This window comes from Mauremys reevesii, linkage group 3 (assembly GCF_016161935.1).
Source record: "Mauremys reevesii isolate NIE-2019 linkage group 3, ASM1616193v1, whole genome shotgun sequence".
Lineage (NCBI taxonomy): Eukaryota > Metazoa > Chordata > Testudines > Geoemydidae > Mauremys > Mauremys reevesii.
The window spans coordinates 12461709-12481743 of NC_052625.1; the positions used below are offsets into that span (position 1 = coordinate 12461709).

The 20035-nt window shown below is 39.4% G+C and overlaps 1 protein-coding gene across 4 annotated transcripts in view; it reads right to left on the minus strand.

The window, feature by feature from the left end:
- Positions 1–11281: 11281 nt before the first annotated feature.
- Positions 11282–20035, minus strand: part of ESF1 (ESF1 nucleolar pre-rRNA processing protein homolog) — a 58505-nt gene continuing 49751 nt past the window's right edge. For 3 of the 4 annotated variants that reach the window (XM_039528751.1, XM_039528753.1, XM_039528752.1), the window contains exons 13-15: positions 16117–16193; positions 12655–12801; positions 11292–11585 (exon numbers count right to left, since the gene is read on the minus strand). In XM_039528751.1, coding sequence (XP_039384685.1) covers positions 11292–11585; positions 12655–12801; positions 16117–16193 — 518 coding nt within the window. Of the gene's footprint in view, positions 11586–12654; positions 12802–16116; positions 16194–20035 lie in introns of all 4 variants that reach the window. The other variant, XM_039528750.1, reaches the window with a different exon arrangement.

Consider the following 20035-nt stretch of genomic DNA (forward strand, 5'->3'; position numbering starts at 1 on the left):
ATATAGTGCTTTTATAATGCAAATATTAGATTTTTTTAGAGGTGTGTAAAAACACTTGTATGTGTAGTTCAGACAGTGAGACTCAACGGTGTTTACTGTCACAAAGAGACATGGAGGTGTGTATCTGATGAGGGAGAAAGTAGTTTTACTTTCTCCCTCATCAGAGGGAGAAATAAAGGCCATAACTTTATTTTTGCTTTGCAAAATTATTGGCATTAGGGTCACTTAACCATTTAGTGTTTAGCCTTATTAGAACTCACAAAACTGCTGCCTTTTCGCTACCGTGGAATGCTAATATATGCCTAATGAAGTTTATTGGCCTCAGAGTGGTGGTCTGGGAAAGGGCTCCTGGTGTGCATCCCTTACACAGCCCAAATTCCCAGTGCCAAAAGCAATGAGAATTTTGGGTGGGCAAGGAATGCCCCTGGTTCAGAAAGAAACATTTTCTAATAATATTTTATAACCTTCTTAAACTACACTCATAGCTAACCCCCTAATCTAACCACTAAAAATAAGCACAGTAATCTGTTTGGCTGGAATAGTTAAAATTATAATGTGGATTCCACTGTAAATGCAAATTTCAATGTGTGCAATATTATAAAAATATTTATAGTATGGTAGCACCCGGAGGTCCCAACCTGGGTCCAGACTCCATTGTTCTGTTGCTGTACAGAGTAAATAGACAACCTGAAGAGTTTATAGATCTAAAGAATGACAAGTACTTTATCAGGAGGAAAGAACACAATGTGCATGTGTTGCACATTCCCTTAAAATGAAGTTTCTTGCTAAAGCTCTGCAATGAAAATGCAATAAAATCCTGACTAAGCCAGACCAGAATATCACAGAATCATAGAAGATTATGGTTGGAAGAGACCTCAGGAGATCATCTAGTCCAACCCCCTGCTCAAAGCAGGACCAACACCAACTAAATCATCCCAGCCAGGGCTTTGTCAAGCCAGGCCTTAAAAACCTCTAAGGATGAAGATTCCACCACCTCCCGAGGTAACCCTTTCCAGTGCTTCACCGCCGTCCTAGTGAAATAGTTTTTCCTAATATCCAACCTAGACCTCCCCGCTGCAACGTGAGACCATTGTTTTGTGTTCTGTCATCTGCCACCACTAAGAACAGCCTAGCTCCATCCTCTTTGGAACCCCCATTGAGGTAGTTGAAGGCTGGTATCAAATCCCCCCTCACTTCTCTTCTGCAGACTAAATAACCCCAGTTCCCTCAGCCTCTCCTCGTAAGTCATGTGCTCCAGACCCCTAATCATTTTCGTTGCCCTCCACTGGACTCTGTCCAATTTGTCCACATCCTTTCTGTAGTGGGGGGCCCAAAACTGGACACAATACTCCAGATGTGGCCCACCATTGCCGAATAGAGGGGCATAATCACTTTCCTTGATCTGCTGGCAGTACTCCTACTAATGCAGCCCAATATGCCGTTAGCCTTCTTGGCAACAAGGGCACATTGTTGACTCATATCAAGCTTCTCATCCACTGTAATCCCTAGTTCCTTTTCTACAGAACTGCTGCTTAGCCAGTCAGCCCCCAGCCTGTAGCAGTACATGGGATTCTTCTGTCCTAAGTGCAGGACTCTGCACTTGTCCTTGTTGAACCTCATCAGATTTCTTTTGGCCCAATCCTCCAATTTGTCTAGGTCACTCTGGACCCTATCCCTACACTCCAGCATATCTACCCACCCCTTCCCCCAGCCTAGTGTCAGATGCAAACTTGCTGAGGGTACAATCCATCCCATCATCCAGATCATTAATGAAGATGTTGAACAAAACCAGCCCCAAGACCAACCCTTGAAGCACTCCGCTTGATACCGGCTGCCAACTAGACATGGAGCTGTTGATCACTACCCCTTGAGCCCGATGATCTAGTGAGCTTTCTATCCATCTTATAGTCCATTCATCCAATCTATACTTTTTTAACATGCTGGCAAGAATACTGTGGGAGACCATATCAGAAGCTTTGCTAAAGTCAAGGTATGTCATGTCCACCGCTTTCCCCATATCCACAGAGCCAGTTATCTCATCAGAGAAGGCAATCAGGTTGGTCAGGCATGACTTGCTTTTGGTGAATCCATGTTGACTGTTCCTGATCACCTTCCTCTCAATGGATTCCTTGAGGACCTGCTCCAGGATTTTTCTAGGGATTGAAGTGAGGCTTACTCCCCAGATTCTCCTTCTTCCCTTTTTAAAAGATGGGCACTATATTTGTCTTTTTCCAATTGTGCGGGACCTCCCCCGATTGCCACGAGTTTTCAAAGATAATGGTCAATGACTCTGCAATTATATCAGCCAACTCTCTTAGCACCCTTGTATGCATTAGATCCAGACCCATCTCTCTGGTGACGCTAATAAACTCTCATTTCAGATACAACAGTTAACCCTTGTTCTGGAGTAGCTGTAGCCAATGTTAAAACAATTTTAAAATGAAAGCTGCACAAACTCTGCTCTGCCCAAATTTATGAGTTTTGCTTAAATTTAGCATTGTAGCAATACAAATACTACAGTAGTGTTGGTATGTATTGATAACCCGTTCTTATTCTGCCCAGCTCATTTGAAGAAACCGAGTAAGCTATTCCTGGCAAAGATCATGTCCAACTGCACAGCTCTGATCCTGCAGACACTTGTGCATTTGCTTAACTTTATGGCTTGTAAGAAATCCCATTGAACAAATACAATGGAGCCATAATTCTCTCTGGAGCCTCTGGGCACTACTATAATAATGAAGATTCTTTTCTAATTTGGGTAATTACATTCTGCCTTCCTTAAAAATGTGCCATATTGTGTTTGAAAACATCCTTCATTTTCCCTTCCTATAGGAAAAAGCCCATGGTTACATAGCATTGTAGGATAAGAATGGCTGCCCTGTTCCTCTGCACAGGAGAGTGCATTCCAGTGGCAGGTATAGTGATCCCTGCGCATACAGTAATGGAAGTGTTTTGGGATCTTGTTAGAGGGCAGATGCTAAATAAATAGAAAGGCTTGTTATTCTTCAAGTGAAGAAAGTGCTAGGAAGACTGATGTTAAAACCCAGGCCCAGATCCCATGGTAAATCCTGAAGTGAGGAGACTCGTGGGGAGAAAATCTCAGCCAAGGGGCCCTGGGATGGATCCATCCTATGTCATCTTATTGGCAGGGGAAGTTTTGTACCTCCCATGGAAGGACTGTGGGACCTGCTGCCAAGCCGGGGTACAGTTCCCCCTGGATCCTTTGAAGGCCAGAATCTTCCCTGAAGGCCTGTGCCTCTGTACCTTTTTTTGGTTTTCTGGCTGTGAAGTTCAAATGGACCTGCAACTCGTACTGCAGCTGTTCCAAACCGAAGTTGGAGTGGGGGAAGGGTATGTGAGAATAAAACAACACAAACTGGCGCAGTGCTTTCAACTCCTAAGATTGTCAGGGCCAACTGGGGATGCTGTGCATTTCCCCAGCCCTCCCCCTACTACACCCATTCTTCTCCTAGAATTGACTCTCAGCAAAGTACTTAAACATGTGAGCAGTCCCACTGATTTAAAGTTAAGCATATCTATGCTTAAGTACTTTGCTAGACTTGGGGTAGAGGGCTCAGAACCGTGCAGGATTGAGCCACTAGTGCGAATCCTTGAATCCAGGAAGAGGCAGCTGAACATCCTTTCTCCTTCTGCACAGGAGGGTAGAGAATCACACATAAAGGGGGTCCTCCATTGCCAGATGAACGAAACCATCTAGCCCTGGTTGAAATTAGTAACAATTCCAAACAATTTCAGGAAGTGGCCAAAGTAAGCAATTGGACTAGAAGAGATTTCTAGCAATGCAGGAAAAAGTGCCTCATCCTTGTGTTTGAAAGTAGATGTATTAATTTGAGTCTAGCAATAAGACAGATACGTTCTGACACATGCTATTACATCAGCTAATAGCCAGTTAGTCTGCTTGCTTTTTCCAGTACATTTGTGAAGGAAAAATAAAATTTTTCAAGATGTGACTTCAGGTTCTCATTTGTTATCATGCTACAGAAGTACTGGAATAAGACTCAACATTGGCCCCTCACCCACACTACAGAGTGAAAATGCATTAAATTAAAACACTGGGTCTCTAGATGAGGTCCAAATCTTTAAGGGGGGTCTTAATTATTATTACACTGTTGAAGCTCAAAATGGAGTTGTAACCACATCCTATCCACTGATTAACAACCATGGCTGTTTTTGTTTATAGAAATTTTTTAATATTTGTAAAAACGTGCTATAGTTACAGTTCTGCAAACTGGTGTATTGAACATCCACAAAACAGATGCTAGGAGCATAGACAGAGGCCACACTACCCTAGCGATACGCTTTCCGTACTCCCACAGAAGAACCATGGCAAAGACTCGCCCGTTGACTTAATTACTCCAGCCCACATGAACGGCGGTAGCTACATCAGCGGGAGAAGGTATCCTACTGACATAGCACTGTCAACACTGGCACTTAGATCGGTGTAACTTTTGTTGTTCATGGGAGTGGCTTATCACACCCCTGAGAGACATATGGATGTAAGCTGTAGTGTATACATGGTCTAAAATAGGTACAGCACCTCACAGATGTAACTCAATGACTAGAGTTTGCCAAATAACTATTGATATTGTAGGCTGCTGCACATTAGTTTGTATTGCTTTCATCTATAATCCAATGGCATGGGCTAGGAAATGGTCTTTAGCTAACTTAATCAAGGATGTTTTGTTCAAAGATTTCACTCAAAATTGAATTCTGCGGCTACTTTCTCTCTTGGATAATTAGCAAAACTTTCTCGAAACTCAAGAGGGTAGGTCACCCTCAACAAAGGAGGGATTTCAAATTAAATGGTGGACTGAGACCAAATGACTTCCAGGCAAAATACATCAAAACAAAGATCCCTAATATAAGACAGTCTGAGAACTTGAATATTCAAGCAAAGCAAACAACATGCATCGGACTGGACACTGAATACAGCACCATTTACACCAGACATTGCTATTTGGTATGGCAAATCTCTCTGGGAAGTTTCCATGTAAATGCAGCTGCAAAATACAATCAACCATTTTTAAACCCATACCTATGCCTTTTCAAGTTTCTATTTATACATTTTTGTCTACCATGTCTTATTCTGGCTGTTAAATACAGGCTGGGCTTCCTTGCCATCTCTGGACACAAGTCCAAAAACAAGAACAGAGTAATATGGGTCAAAATAGCTTACCGAAACTACTACTTCCAAAGAGGAAACCCAATATGTCTATATGCGCAGGTGATGCAATACAACATACAATTTGATTCCAGCTCCATCAGCACTGCTGACCTTTTAATTTGTTTTCCCAAATCTTTTTAAACCTTTCCTTTATAATAGTTCTGCTGGAGAACTAAGCGGATGGAACGTTTGCTATTCTGTCTATCTTAGGGCTTCATACTGCGGCCCATCACCATAGTAACTGCGCACAGTCCATGTAAGATCAGCAACAAGAAGTCCCTAGTGAACTTCATGGAGCGTCTGGCACTTCCCTTTGAAAGTTTTTGCTTGGGACAGGGCTTTTGTTTTGTTAGATTTTATTAATTCTCATCCTCTTTTTTGAGGGGGATGTTAGGGATTTACTGTGTAAAGAGGGGTTTGGTGGTGAGTATCATTTTGATGGTTTAAAGGCTTTTTTGAAGAAGAAGGTTACAGTGTTTCTTAAAGATGGTCAGACTCTGGATTTACCTGATCTCTGGAAATTCATTGCAGAGCTGGAGCCCCTGGAAATGCTTTGCCCTATACTCTGAAACCCTTCATCCTAAGCTTTACCATCTGCATTGTCCCGGAGGAGAACAGCAGTTGCAATGGTTGATAGATCAAAATTCTGTCTCTGATGTAACAGGGGCTTAATCCATTCATTAATTGCTTTGAAAATGAGAACCAAGGCTTTAAAGATGCACAGGAAGCTGACTGGGAGCCTGTACACGGATCTGAACATAGGCCTGAGGTGCTCATAGACACCTAAGTCATGGAGAAAGCAGGCAGTCACATTCTGTACCAGATGGACCCTGTTTGCACCATCTCCACATTCAGCTTCAGATACAGTGAATTACAGTAATCCAGCCTGGAGGTAACAAATACATATAGCCAGGTGCTCATCTGGGAAGAAGGGGCTAAATTTTCTAGCAAGCTGGAGGTGACAAAAGGCATTTTTAGAAACTGATACTACCTGGTCATCCAGGATTAATGCATGAAATGAAAAAGGATCTTTAAAAGTGTCACACTACTTTGATGAATGGAGGCTGTGCACCTTTAATGAAAGGTAGAGACAACATCTCAGCTAATTCTTGTAACATTTCCCCTTTCCAACCAGCATCACTTCTGTTTTGCCTGGGTTCAGTTTGAGCCAGCTGCTCTTCATCCAAAAGCTGATTTTCTTGCAGGCATTCTGACATCTTACAAGCACTGGTGGTTGTGTCAGTTAAATATGAAATATATAGTTGATCATCATCAGCATGCTGTTGGCAGCTGAGTCCATGGCATCTTACTATCGCACTCAGTCATCCTATGTAGATAATGAAGAGGAGAGAGTATGAATCACTATGGGATTCTCGGGGTGAAGGCGGTCAGGGATCCACAGGATGTGCTATACCCCAGATTTTAAAGAGTCCCCAGGCAATGCTTTCAAAACAGAGTAGAGTTTATTAGTTAACTGGAACACATCATTTGAAGTCCTGAAGTTAATATAGAGAAATAAATGTTAAGATGTAAGCCAGCTGGCCAAGCCAGTGCCATCCATCAGCCATGCTGCTCTGGACTTAATTTCAGGTTCCCTTTTTCAGTCCTCAGTGAGCACTGTCAAGCCTCTTCCAAAAACCAATTACTTTCAGTCCTTTGGCTTCAGAGCCATGATGAATTTACCTATCCTGCCGGTTGGAGCTTGTCGCTGTTAAGGGCTGATTGTTCAGTCATTGGGGGTTTTCATTGGCTCTCTGGATCCTCCGTTGTTTGGAGTTTGTTTCAACCAGTTCTTTAATGACCTGTCCATTCTATCCAGACAGCCAGGCGACACACATACCTCATATCTTCTGTTCTGCCCCAAGAGCAGACTTAGCCTTCTCTCCCCCACCCTACTGGGTAGCAATGCAAAGTACAGAGGCAAAATGAAGCACAAATAAGATTAATAAAATTACAGAGAATTCTCACTTTGTCACAAGGAGGAGGAACCATTCTGAGTTCCGCTGGAGAGAAGTGACTGGAGCCACCGTAGTGCCTGGCTATCTATTCAGGTTATCAGTATCTTGTAGTCCACTGTGCCAAAGGCCAGCAGTAAGAGCATGGACATCTTGTCTGTAACCATGGCCATGAGATCATTTTGTAGTGACATTAGAGCTGTGCCTGTTCTGTGCCCTGGTCTGAACCCTGATTATGAGGCATCCAGGTTGTTGGCTGATGTCACATTGTTGGCATTTGGTGATTACTATCTTCTCAATTATTTTGGCCAGGAATATGAAGCTGGGGACAAGATGGTGGTTAGAGGGGTCTTCACAGTCAAATGAAATTAAATAAATTGTCATTTTCATTTCTGATTTGACTGTTAAGCACATTTTTTAAAACATCAGGAACAGGGTAACATTTTTAAGAGTCCTGTAACTCAAACAGCTTTCTTTTAAAATTTTCCTACACCCAGACCTCACTCAAAATAAAGAGAGAAAATGGAAATGAAAATAGAGCGTAGAATGGAAAAAGCCTTCTTAAATTTTAACTGAGTCCCTACCAAGCAACTTCTTCAGTAATTTCCAGCGTAGTGGGAGTGCATATTATTTTATTAGCAAACCTATACACATAAGTAGAATCCATATGAACCCAAAATAGCTCAGTGTCACAAGATTATCTGAATAAAAAAGCATAAAAATCCATGTTTTCCCACAATTAACATGAGACGCTTAGTTTTCCTAGCCATAATATATGTAGGTATCAGTTGAAGACGTTTTACGGATATATTTACAGTGCCATCAATCACTAATAAAATAAATAGCAATTCATATTTCTTACATATACTAAATACTTTTGTATTTTCAGAAAAAAAATTAAATGCACAAAAATACTGGAATGAGCCTGTCACAGCGCATTGTTTCTGTATTGTTTTTGATGGTCCTGCAGTTTGTCTCATTTTCATTTCTTTTCAGTCAGTTTGTTTAGCCCTTTCCATGTGTTCTACAATTGTCCGCCTTCTAATGTAAGCTATAGCCTTGCTGCATACAGTGCAAAACAGCACATTTCACAATGTGAACATTGTCCATGCCAAACTCAATGACATGGTCTTTAGGGGTGATTTTTAACATTTTCAGTAGCTTTTCACCACCTTAATTACTCACATCTGGAGGCTGAAGAGACAATTGAGATGCATTAAAACACAAACCTCTATATACCGTTGAACAACTGCTATATGTGGAAGCAGCTTATTGGAGTATTATTTAGCAATGTAAATTTAAAGCACATTCAGGAATCAACCACAAGAGGGGGAGATTGCATGTACTGAATAAGCGACACTGGTACTTTCAGTACAATTTAGTTAATATACATTTTTATTTTTTCACAAAACGTAACACCAAAGATTTTCTGAAAAAAATGCAAATGGATTTCTAGGATCCCTGCTAAAAAATTAAATTGGAGCCACAATTCTTATGCACTTCACTGACCCTATTACACATTCAATCGCCATGCACTTATCCAGCTGCACAGACCTTAAAAAACCCTGAGATCTACTCCCTGTACATCCAAGCTTCTCCCCCTTCAGCTTGGTGGTAGAACATTTCCCTAAACTGGGTGAGGGACAGTCCTTGAAGACTGAACACTCAGTACTTGCTTCAGGCGTTGAATTTACAACTCTCCCTTATGTGATCAATCTTTTCACAGCACCAGCATTTAACTAAACTGCTAACCTCCCCGCCCACCTTATTGCTATTCTTTCATTTTACAACCCGATAAGTTCTTGGACAGAAAGATTATGAATCAATTTAGAATCCCTCTTTTCCATCATGCATATTGGATGTGGATTTGAACTTTGAGCACTCACAGCTGCTAAATGAAGAAGCTACCTCCACTTCTGCTGGGCTGCTGTGTGAGCCTGCACTTTCTGCAGGAAATTCTACTATAAATTGTCCTGTTTCCTTTTGATTATTTTGAATCTATGTGCAGCTGAACATCAGTAAATTGGTCCATGGTGTACACTGATGTCCTCAATTCTGGTGGGGTTTATTTCTCTTTGTTCATGGCAGGTAGCTGAGCCCGGGCTAGCTCAGATGGCTGGTTCCAAACCATGTATCAAGAGCTTGTTTGCGCTGGGTAAGTTCTGTAGCAGCACCTGAGCTGGTTAACAGGTCATGGTCTATTAATTTGCCCAACCATTCAGTTGAGCTATTTTAGAAGTGAATCTGGAGGCTTTCCAGTAAAGCTGCACGTGATCAATAAAATGTAATTTTGGCTCACTTCCAGACCTCCTTTATACAAACTTTCTTGTGAAATCACCTGTTTCTATTTCCACATTACATTTCTCACTGTACTCTTCAGTTTTTACCACTAATTACCTGTAATTGAATATGTGGTTTCTCTCATTTTCTTAATCTGTCTGCATACAACAAACTGGTTTTACTAAAAGTTAATATTTTAACATTGAAGGACCATCTGCTTCAGTGAACATCCATCTGTATTTACTTCATGTGTGCAAGACATTTTGATTGGTTTACTGCTTTTAATGGTTGTTGTAGTGAAATTTTATTTGCATACCAATTTCTTTTATTAGCTATATGGTTAAATATTTTCGTTGTAGGAGGATTTTTTTGGGACACATTAGCTGTTCTGACAAACTAATTTTGTAAACAGGTTCAGACTGTATTCATCTGGTATGTTTATCTTTATACATTGCAGTGTCAAGTAGCAGGTGCAGCAACTACCTATTTCCATGCACTTACCTCCTTTAGAATACACTGTGTTATTTTATTTTTTTCCAGTCGACCTGTAACATTTTATCAACCAGTTCTGCTACTAAATTTACTATCACTGGGCCTTCTCAAGCAGCTTCTTAACAAGAGTGCAACATTGCTGGCTGCGCTATTGGGGGTTCTCGTGCCCAAGCAAAGAGTTAGATAAATATACCAGTAGTTTACAGAAATAGAGCTGCTTAGGGAGGTAGAAGCTCATGAGCTTGTTCACAATTACTGAAACGTCTCCAGCCCCACAGTTCTAATGAGTGCTTTGTCTTATCTCTGACAAAGTTTGTTTAACTGGCTGCATTTTTTATCAGAGTTGATGCAGCAAAGAGAACTAGAGGAGGACGACATACTGGATGAAATGAGTTCAACACTTCTGAAAAACAGGCCATTTGTGCTACCCTTCTATCATATATTTTTCCACTATTCCACTAGTGGTAGCACTAACATAGCCCTGCTCTGGTGTTTTTAACTGTGTCATATAGGCCTGTTTTGGACATCTTGTCTACGCTAGCACTCCTAGCATTGCAACTATTAGTGGAGTTACACTATCAGCAATGCAACTCTGGGAGAAATTTAAGAAAATGCCTAATATAGACACAACCTTATTTAGGTGACTAAAAATGGATTTTGATACCTAACTTTGGGCATTCAAGTTTGACCTTAATTGTTTCACTTTCCCTGTTGTAAATGAGAATCTCTCCTAAATCAGAGAATTTCACTAAATGTTTCTGAAGTGCTCTGGAATCCTTAGAAGATAATAGAAGTGAAAAGTATTAATGAACTACAATATATTTTTATTAATTATTTCACAAGTTAGCCACATAGCTCTTGACTAAGAAACAAAATTCATCCAACCCATCTCCACTTTCAGTTATATTAAAATTATCTTCATCAGTAACATTGTATTTACAGACTCATGGAGTATTAAAAACACCATTATGAAATTCCAAAGTTTTTTTAAAATCTAAAAATCATATCAGGACCTGAAGTCATAAACACTCGTTTACAAATGTGTCCATTACTACAACTAAGGAAGTTCTTTGTAGCCATCTTTAACATTTCTATTAGTTTTAACTAAAATGGTGTTATGAAATAAACAACTTAGGTAAATTAATTTTGTTAAACATGCTGCTGTTTATGAACTATTTTACTAATATACTATTCCAAGGAAGTATTTGTGGGAGGGGGAAAGATGGTATTGCAAGCGGTTGACTATAGTTCATCCCCAAGCCCCAACACTGGCACTGATTCTTCCCAGTTTATGGGATTCAACATCCATAAAGTTCTTATGAATTCTGCCATTTTGTAATGAGTACAGACTGGACTGAGGAAAGCCAAACAATTGGACATTATTTTATTTTCAGTTTCTTTCTGGCTTGAAATTGTTCTGTTTTATTTTTGATAGATTTTATTAGCATTGATAAAGCAGGATCTACAGCTTTCTTAGTGATGTTTCCCTTCTTTCCAATCTCATTCTCCTGTATCTGCTTTGCAAGATTCTGTTGCTTTTGTTCTCTTCGGCGAGCTTTCTCCTCCAAAAATTTTTCCACTGCTTTTGTCTTTTTGAAGTTTGGATCAGAGGGGTCCAAATTAAACAAGTGGGAAGTATACAGTGCTTGAAACCTTGTATCAGCAACGTTCACCTGAAGACAGAAAAGAGAACCTATTTCAGTTAACCGTTCTACCAATGAAAAATAATATTGAGAAACAGGACAGAAAATGTAATATACCAAAAATATTGCAATCATATTTAAATGACAGACTGTGTACAAGATACGGGCAACACTAATTGCCTAAGTCAGATCTTAAGCTGGAACCTAAACTTTAATATTTAAATTTCAAATGATAGTTCTCAGAATTTGGTCAGGCTGGTTAAATTAAACTACATATTCAAGGAGGGTGAATTTCACTTAAGTGTGGGGGATTCCTCTGTCCTTTGCATTGTGTGCAAGGTAGTGTGGGAGAGTCAACAACATACAGGAGACACACCTGTGCAAAACCTGTATATCACAAAAGGTGGCTCAACGAAGACATTCCTTGTTGGTTACGGATAAGCGAGCAGGGAAAGAGTCAGTGCAGACAGGCCATGGGAAGGGCAATAATCAATATTCCAGCCAACAGATTGCATGTGATCTTGAAGAGTGAATTCTCTCTCCTTAAATCCCTATACATAGTCTGGTTTTTCTCCCTTTATTAGGGAAATACTGCTTGTAATCTACGCCATGTAAAGTGCACCCAGGTCCTATGGTGACAGGCACATGTACATGTTGGTAACAAACATTCCAAAGCAACATGGACTGATTAAAGTTGTATCCTTGTTTGAGCCCAGTATTAGAATAGCAGCCTTTTCCTGGTACTATAAAGAGGTTTATATTCAATTGCACTGTTAAAATGTTGTCAAACCATATTATTGAGGTACAATTCTTACATCAGAATTCCAATCCACTCCTCTTGAAAAAGTAGAGATACTACAGCTGTACCCCGATATACCGTGACCCGATATAACACGAATTTGGATATAATGCGGTAAAGCAGTGCTCCGGAGGGCGGGGGGGGGGAGCTGTGCACTCCGGTGGATCAAAGCAAGTTTGATATAACACGGTTTCACCTATAACGCGGTAAGATTTTTTGGCTCGAGGACAGTGTTATATCGGGGTAGAGGTGTACTAAATTCTATTACATTTCAGTACTAGGAATCTGTATTAGTATTACCTGAAAGTCATCTTCTATCAACTCCTTCTTTTTCATTAGTTGCTTCTTTTTCTTCTTGCTCAGGTTCTGGTGTTTTACAATCTTCTCATAGTTAAAATGTCTTCTGTCATCCTCCTCATCATCCATCATAAGCAGTGCCATTTCAGCCTGTTACAATAAGAAGAGCCTATTTACATAACATCTTTTTGTGGGGTATGGAATACACATGTTCCTTCTGAAACATGAGCACTCAAGATTTCCAAGATCTAGGGGAACAGTTGTCATTTGTAAACGGATTACTATGTTTTATAATTGCTTGCAATGTTTATTATAATATTAAATATGACTTCTAAAACATTTGGAGAACTGATGAGGAGGAAAACTTCAGTACTATTCAATGAGTGTTATACTTAGTACAGCACAGCAGGTAAAGGTTTTATTTTCATTTCCACAAGACTGTTAGAGCTATATTCAATGTAGCCTCTTTGTAAGATTGTGACATGGGCTACATTCCACAACCATCTGTGCTTACCTTAAAGCATTTTATTTGTTTTTAAACTCTCATGTAGCTGATTTTTATTTTTAAATAAAGAACAACCCAGAAAAGTTTCTCTCTAATTAAATATAATCATTGTCACTCATTTTCATCTTCACAGTGACCCTATGGTTAAACATTCCACTTACAAGAGTTCAGAGACTTGTGATCTCAACACTGACATTTATAACATAGAAATGAAAAAAGTTTCAAGACAATTCTTATCTTGTGAAAGATAGGTTTTTACTTGTGAAAAACCAGATATTTAAATAAAAAGAAGAAATTAAGTTTGGGGCGCACACTAACAAAAGCAAAGCAATTCTGTGATTAAAGTGGATACTTTAAACTCCATTCACACTGATGAACCCGATGCCAGGGCATGAATTCAGGACAATGCTAAATAACTTTGAATAGTCTAACTTAGCTATTTCTACAAATGAGAAACAACTATTTAAGCATAACATTAGTTAAAAAGAAAGAAAGAAAGAAAGAAAAGAAAGAAAAATTAACTTTTACTGGAGTGGAATAACTAAGCCTTTAGGGAACGAAAAATGTCTGATAATTTCCTTTCCGCTAGCAGTGTCTCTCTCAGTTCTTGACATCTGGGTCAGGATGGATTAAAAAAACAAACAAATCAATGATTTATTTATTTTGGGGGAAAAAATGGTAACAAAAAATCTGATTTAAATAAAAACCTGCTTTTTTTAATTTAAATTACAAGTTTTCCTCATAAAAATAAACCTGATTAAAATGAAATCTGAATGTAATACAAAATATGTTAAGGCCTAAGCTTATTACAGTCTCTTAAAACATTTAAATAAATATGCTGAATCCATGAACCACTATCAAAAACTTTAGTTAAAGGCTGCTTTTTTATATAAAGAAAAACAAGGGGAAAACATCTAGCTTTGAAGTAAAGCTTCAGAATTATAGAACAATAGGTCTTGTACTGTGTTAAGGCCGTGATCCCTTGGGAAATCCGGGGGCTGTACTATGGTATGCAAGAGACTGGCAAAATTATCATAGGCATTGGGACCCACCCTCTGATTCCATGAGACACCATCGTGTATCTCATTAGGATTATCCACTGAGCCCACCCAGGCATACTCCTATTGTATAGTGGTTCACTGTTCAAATTATTAATATTTATGATTTCACCCATCATTCACTATTTTCTAACATACTAAAAATGTACAGTTAATATGAATCTGAAAATATTCAACTATGTAATTGCTTAAATAAATGTGTATAATTACAGCGTACCCTCTTAGGTAGCAGAAAAGATGTATCAAATCTAGTTTAAAGGCTCTGTTTAGTTGTAAATCAACATGTTATAGTGGGTATATCAACCAGCGAGAATGCATCTCTCTTTAGAAAAAAAAGTAAATTGAAAACTATTAAAATTGATCATTTAAATTGAAGATTTCCACTTGGTGTTTTAAATTGCTTTGATTTAAATTAGGGCTGTCAATTAATTGCAGTTAACTCACGCAATTAACACAAAGAATTAATCGCAATTAGTCACTCTATTAAATAATGGAATACCAACTGAAATTTATTAAATATTTTTGGATGTTTTTCTACATTTTCAAATATATAGATTTAAATTACAACACAGAATACAAAGTGTACAGTGCTCACTGTTATTTTTTATTACAAATATTGCACTGTAAAAATGATAAAAGAAATAGTATTTTTCAATTCATCTCATACAAGTACTGTACTGCAATCTCTATCATGAAAGTGCAACTTACAGATGTAGATTTTTTTTTGTTACATAACTGTACACAAAAAAACCCCAAAACAATGTAAAACTTTAGAGCCTACAAGTCCACTCAGTCCTACATCTTGTTCAGCCAATCGCTAAGACAAACAAGTTTGTTGATATTTACGGGAGATACTGTCACGTCCACAGGTTCGGCCGACTGCGGCTCCCATTGGCCGTGGTTCACCGCTCCAGGCCAATGGGGGCTGCAGGAAGCAGCGCGGGCTGAGGGATGTGCTGGCCGCCCTTCCTACAGCCCCTATTGGCTGGGAGCAGCGAATCGCGGCCAGTGGGAGCCGCGATTGGCCAAACCTGCACACGCGGCAGGTAAACAAATCAGCCTGGACCACCAGGGACTTTCCCTGAAAAAGCGGCGGCCCAACTTCGAGAAGCACTGCTCTAAAGTTTTAGATTGTTTTACTTCTGAATGCAGGTTTTTTTCATACATAATTCAACATTTGTAAGTTCAACTTTCATGATAAAGAGATTGCACTACAGTACTTGTATTAGGTGAACTGAAAAATACTATTTCTTTTGGTTTTTACAGTGCAGATATTTGTAATAAAAAATAAATAAAAAGTGAACATCCAAAAATATTTAAAGAAATGGTATTCTATTATTATTTAGCAGTGCGATTAATTTTTTTTTAATCGATTGATTTACATTAGGGCTGTCAATCTACCTTAGTCTGGGCTGCTCTTTTCTCTGCAGCTCACAGAGACAGAGATTTTATATTTACTTTCAGATCACAGATAAAAGCATTGAATAACTTTGGGCCTAATACTCATGCCTGCTGAACTCCACAGGCAACATCCCCATTTGATGGGGATTCCACATGGACAATTTTTTTCTCTCTCTCAGTTAGCCAGTTCTTAATCCATTTAATGCACGCTTTACTGATATTTTACAGTGCCACAGTACAGTACAACACTCAAACACTTTAAAAAAAAGTCTACTACATTTATAGAATTTCCTTTTATCAACCAAATTTGTAATCTCAAAGAATAAAATGAGGATTGTTTGGAAAAACCTATTTTCCATAGAAACATGCTGACTGGCATTAATTATATTCCTATCAACAGAGTAGTCCTACTGAACTCACTGGTACTACTCACATGCGATGAACTCACAAGTATTTAAAGGACTGGGACCTATGTCTGTAATGCTTTAACACAAAAATTACCTTGTGCTTTTCTGTCTCTGCTTCTTTTTCTGGGGCACTTTCTTCTGTCTTGAATTTCTTTGATATTTTCTTTAAACCTGATCACACAACAAATAAATGAGTATTAATTCCTAAGTATGCATGAGACTAATTCTTATAGCTACAGTATCTGAAAGTGTGTCTCAGTCAGCTGAAATTGATATTTCAATTTCAGGTAATAAAAGAAAAGCTTGAAAAAATAAGAAATCGGCTATGGTTAAGATCTAGCAAGGATTTTTACAGGGAACAATATTCACTCAGTCTATTGAGTGTTTATCAGCACTCAAACTGGCAGAAGTGATGGTAGGAAGAAGAAAAAAAAAGGAGAGGTATGCTACAACTTTTTCTTCCTTCTTGCAAAGAGCAGGTGTGAGAACCACTAGTGGGGCACAGTCAGTTACACAAAGCCATTCGCTGTTCAAATTTGACACACATTATAAGTCCAAGAGAAATGAGTTTATGCAGCTACACAAGTAACTGAATTCACACACATTCTCTAAAATGTTCATTCCTTCCACTTAACTTCCAGTATGGAATGGGACAATATTACAAATAGCTTAAAAAAAGAAAAATAGTTTAAACTTATGTTTTCCTAATCTGTCCATTGACAGTATTGGCAGCTGAACCAGAATATAGCCTTGTTGAAGTCAAGATAAAAGGCTATGTGGAAAAAAAACAACTCCCTCCCAAGAACATTGAAATTATTCCCCAAATTTATAGACAAGCAGTAAAAGCTATGCATGAAAAACTAACATTTGAAGGAAAGATTATCTCAGAACAAAAGGGGACCAAAATATTGTTGGGCTAATTTAAGCTCATCTTAAATGATGTTACTCTGATGAAGTTTTCTTTACTCCTGTGCATACACTGATCCTTATACTAATAATGAATAAGCCCACAATAACCAATTATTAAAGAGAATCCTATTTACAAATACCATGCAATCAAATTTCTCTCTCAAGAAAGATTCAAGACCTACAATGTTATGAAGTAGAAGGAGAAATGGAAAGCTGCCTGGACTAAATCACGCTCTCTGACCTTTGATGAACCCATTTCCAGTAATACATGACAGTCCTTTGGGGGTTTTCTTAAGGAACATATTTAGATCCATTCTGTTAAGCCGGATTTCCAGAAAAGAGACTCAAAATACTAACAGGCCAAAAAAAAGTCTAGTTAAAGTTAATTTGCTAATTATGCTACGCAACGGGACACAGAATCTCTTGAAGAGTCCCTGAAATATTTTAAGTAATTTCCTTTTTTAAAAAAATTCTCTCAACTGATTCCAAACAGCTTGCAGAGCTTGGATGGGTTTCTTAGAAAGTTTCTGGGGAAAAAAACAAAACAAAAAACATACCACCACAAAATCCTGGCTGCCAATAAGAACAAAGATGTACAACATCAGCTGCTCATCAAGTCCTAAACTATTGATTCAGTATCTTCAGGGAACCGTTCAGAGCAGAGCAAGTTCAAGCCCATCAGAGGGCCCCTATTCTGTAGGTGCTTGTTCTTCCTTCTCCACATATTATTCAATTCTATGTTGTACATATAGAATTGAACAAGTTTGAAACCTTCCCCAAACTGGCTACATCAGGGATGCAAGAACAAACAGACCTGGGGAGACTGAGAAGAGATACGTACAAGGAGGCTGAAAAAAAGACAATCATAGGTAGGGCTCTACTAAATTCACGGCCATGCAAAACATGTCACGGACCGTGAAATCTGGTGTTAGGTGTGCTTTTACCCTATACTACACAGATTTCACGGGGGAGACCAGCGTTTCTCAAATTGGGGGTCCTGACCCAAAAGGGAGTTGCAGGGGAGCACCAGGTTATTTTAGGGGGGGCGCGGTATTGCCACCCTTACTTCTGTGCTGCCTTCAGAGCTAGGTGGCTGGAGAGTGGCGGCAAGTTGGCTGGGTGCCCAGCTCTGAAAGCAGTGCCCTACTAGCAGCCAGAAGCATGCATGGCATGGCATGGTACTGCCACCCTTACTTCTGCACTGCTGCCTGCAGAGCTGGGCCCTCAGTCAGCAGCCGCCACTCTCTGGCCGTCCAGCTCTGAAGGCAGCAGCACTGAAGTAAGAGTGGTGTGGTATAGTATTTCCCCCGCAGCCACCCAACTCCTTTTTGGGTCAGGAACCCTACAATTAAAACACTGAAATTTCAGATTTAAATAGCTGAAATCATGAAATTCATGATTTTTAAAACCCTATCACTGTGAAATTGACCAAAATGGACTGTGAATTTGGTAGGGCCCTACTCACAGAGGGTGGCAGGAGGGAAAACAGAGGAAGACCTCTCAGAAGCAAAGCAGATCCATGTTGTTATTTTTATTACCATAGCACCTAACTGCCCTAGAGGTCCAGGATCCCATTGTGCTAGGTGCTGTACAAACACAAGTTCACTGATGTGGGGCGTTCCCAATTCTTACCAGGGTCTCTGGGTACATGAGGCTCAGCTTGCTCACATTCACTTCTAATATGGTGTATGGAGGAGGAATAAGGAAAGTAAGTGCAGAACTAATTGCCTCTCTATGGAGGACTGATCCTAATTAGGACTGTGTTCCACCTCCCCTCCCACCCCCCACCTCGCAACTATAGATTGTTCAGCCTGTCAGAACCAGCCTTGGTCTTGTAGTTTAGTGAAATTAAGACTATTTGGTTCCAAAATTGTCAGACCTTTTCTCTTTGCTGTTGACAATAAAATCATCACCACATGTAGCCTTTAAATCAGGACTGCTTTCCTAAAAAATGTGTTTTTATTCAGCCACAAGTTATTGACACAATAGTGTTCATTTACCCAGTATGGAAGACTAATTCCACTTGCAGAATAGTCAGACTAGATTAATAGATTTTAAAACCAGAAGGAACTATTATATGTTCATCTAGTTGGACTTCCTGCGTAACACTTCACAGAACCTCAACCAATAATTTTTGCATCAAGCTTATAACTTCTGTTTGAGCTATAGGATCACTTTTAGAAAGATATCCAGCCTTGATTTAAAGACTTCTAGTGATGGAAATTCTACCACATCACAAGGTAAATTATTCCAATGGCTAATTAAACTCACTACTAGTAACATATGCTGTATTTCTAGACTGAATTTGTCTAGCTTCAGCTTCCAAGCATTGTACCTCATCATGCCTCTCTCTATTATATTAGAAGAGCTGTTCACTATCAAAAATATTTTTGCCACGTACTTGTAGATTATGCCTCAATCTTCTCTTGAAGTGCTATAAAATCCAAATGCTTACTCAGATTGTTTTGAAATTTGCTGTGCTCCTTTGCCGATCTTTACAGTCCAGGGAGTTCTCAAACTGTGGGTTGGGACCCCAAAGTGGGCCACAACCCCATTTTAACGGGGTTGCCAGGGCTGTCTTAGAATTGCTGGGGCCCAGGGCTAAAGCTCAGGTTACAGCCCTCTGCCTGGGGCTGAAGCCTTTTGGCTTTGGTCCCCTCCCCCTCGCCGGGGGGTGGGGCTCGGGTGAGCTCAGGCTTCAGTCCCCACTCCAGGGGTCATGTAATAAATTTTAATTGTCAAAAGGGGGTCACAGTGCAATGAAGTTTGCAAAACCCTGTTATAATTTATAGAAACTCCAGGAATATTTTACTAATAGCTGCATGAGACCCTTCTACATGTCTGCAAAATTGAACTCCATGAAAACACAATTTTTTTGTACACATTGTATACAGATGTTTAAGGAGCTGCTCATCCTATTCCCTTGTCTAATTTGGTGGTCTGTAACAGATTCCCAACCAATACCCCACACTGGGATTTATCCGGTACAATGTTGATCCATAACTATACCAGGTCCTATACTTCTGAATTGTCAATAAATCTAATGCAGACAGTTTCTTTGATGTAGAATGACAACCCTGTTCCTCGGCTGCCCACTCTCTCTT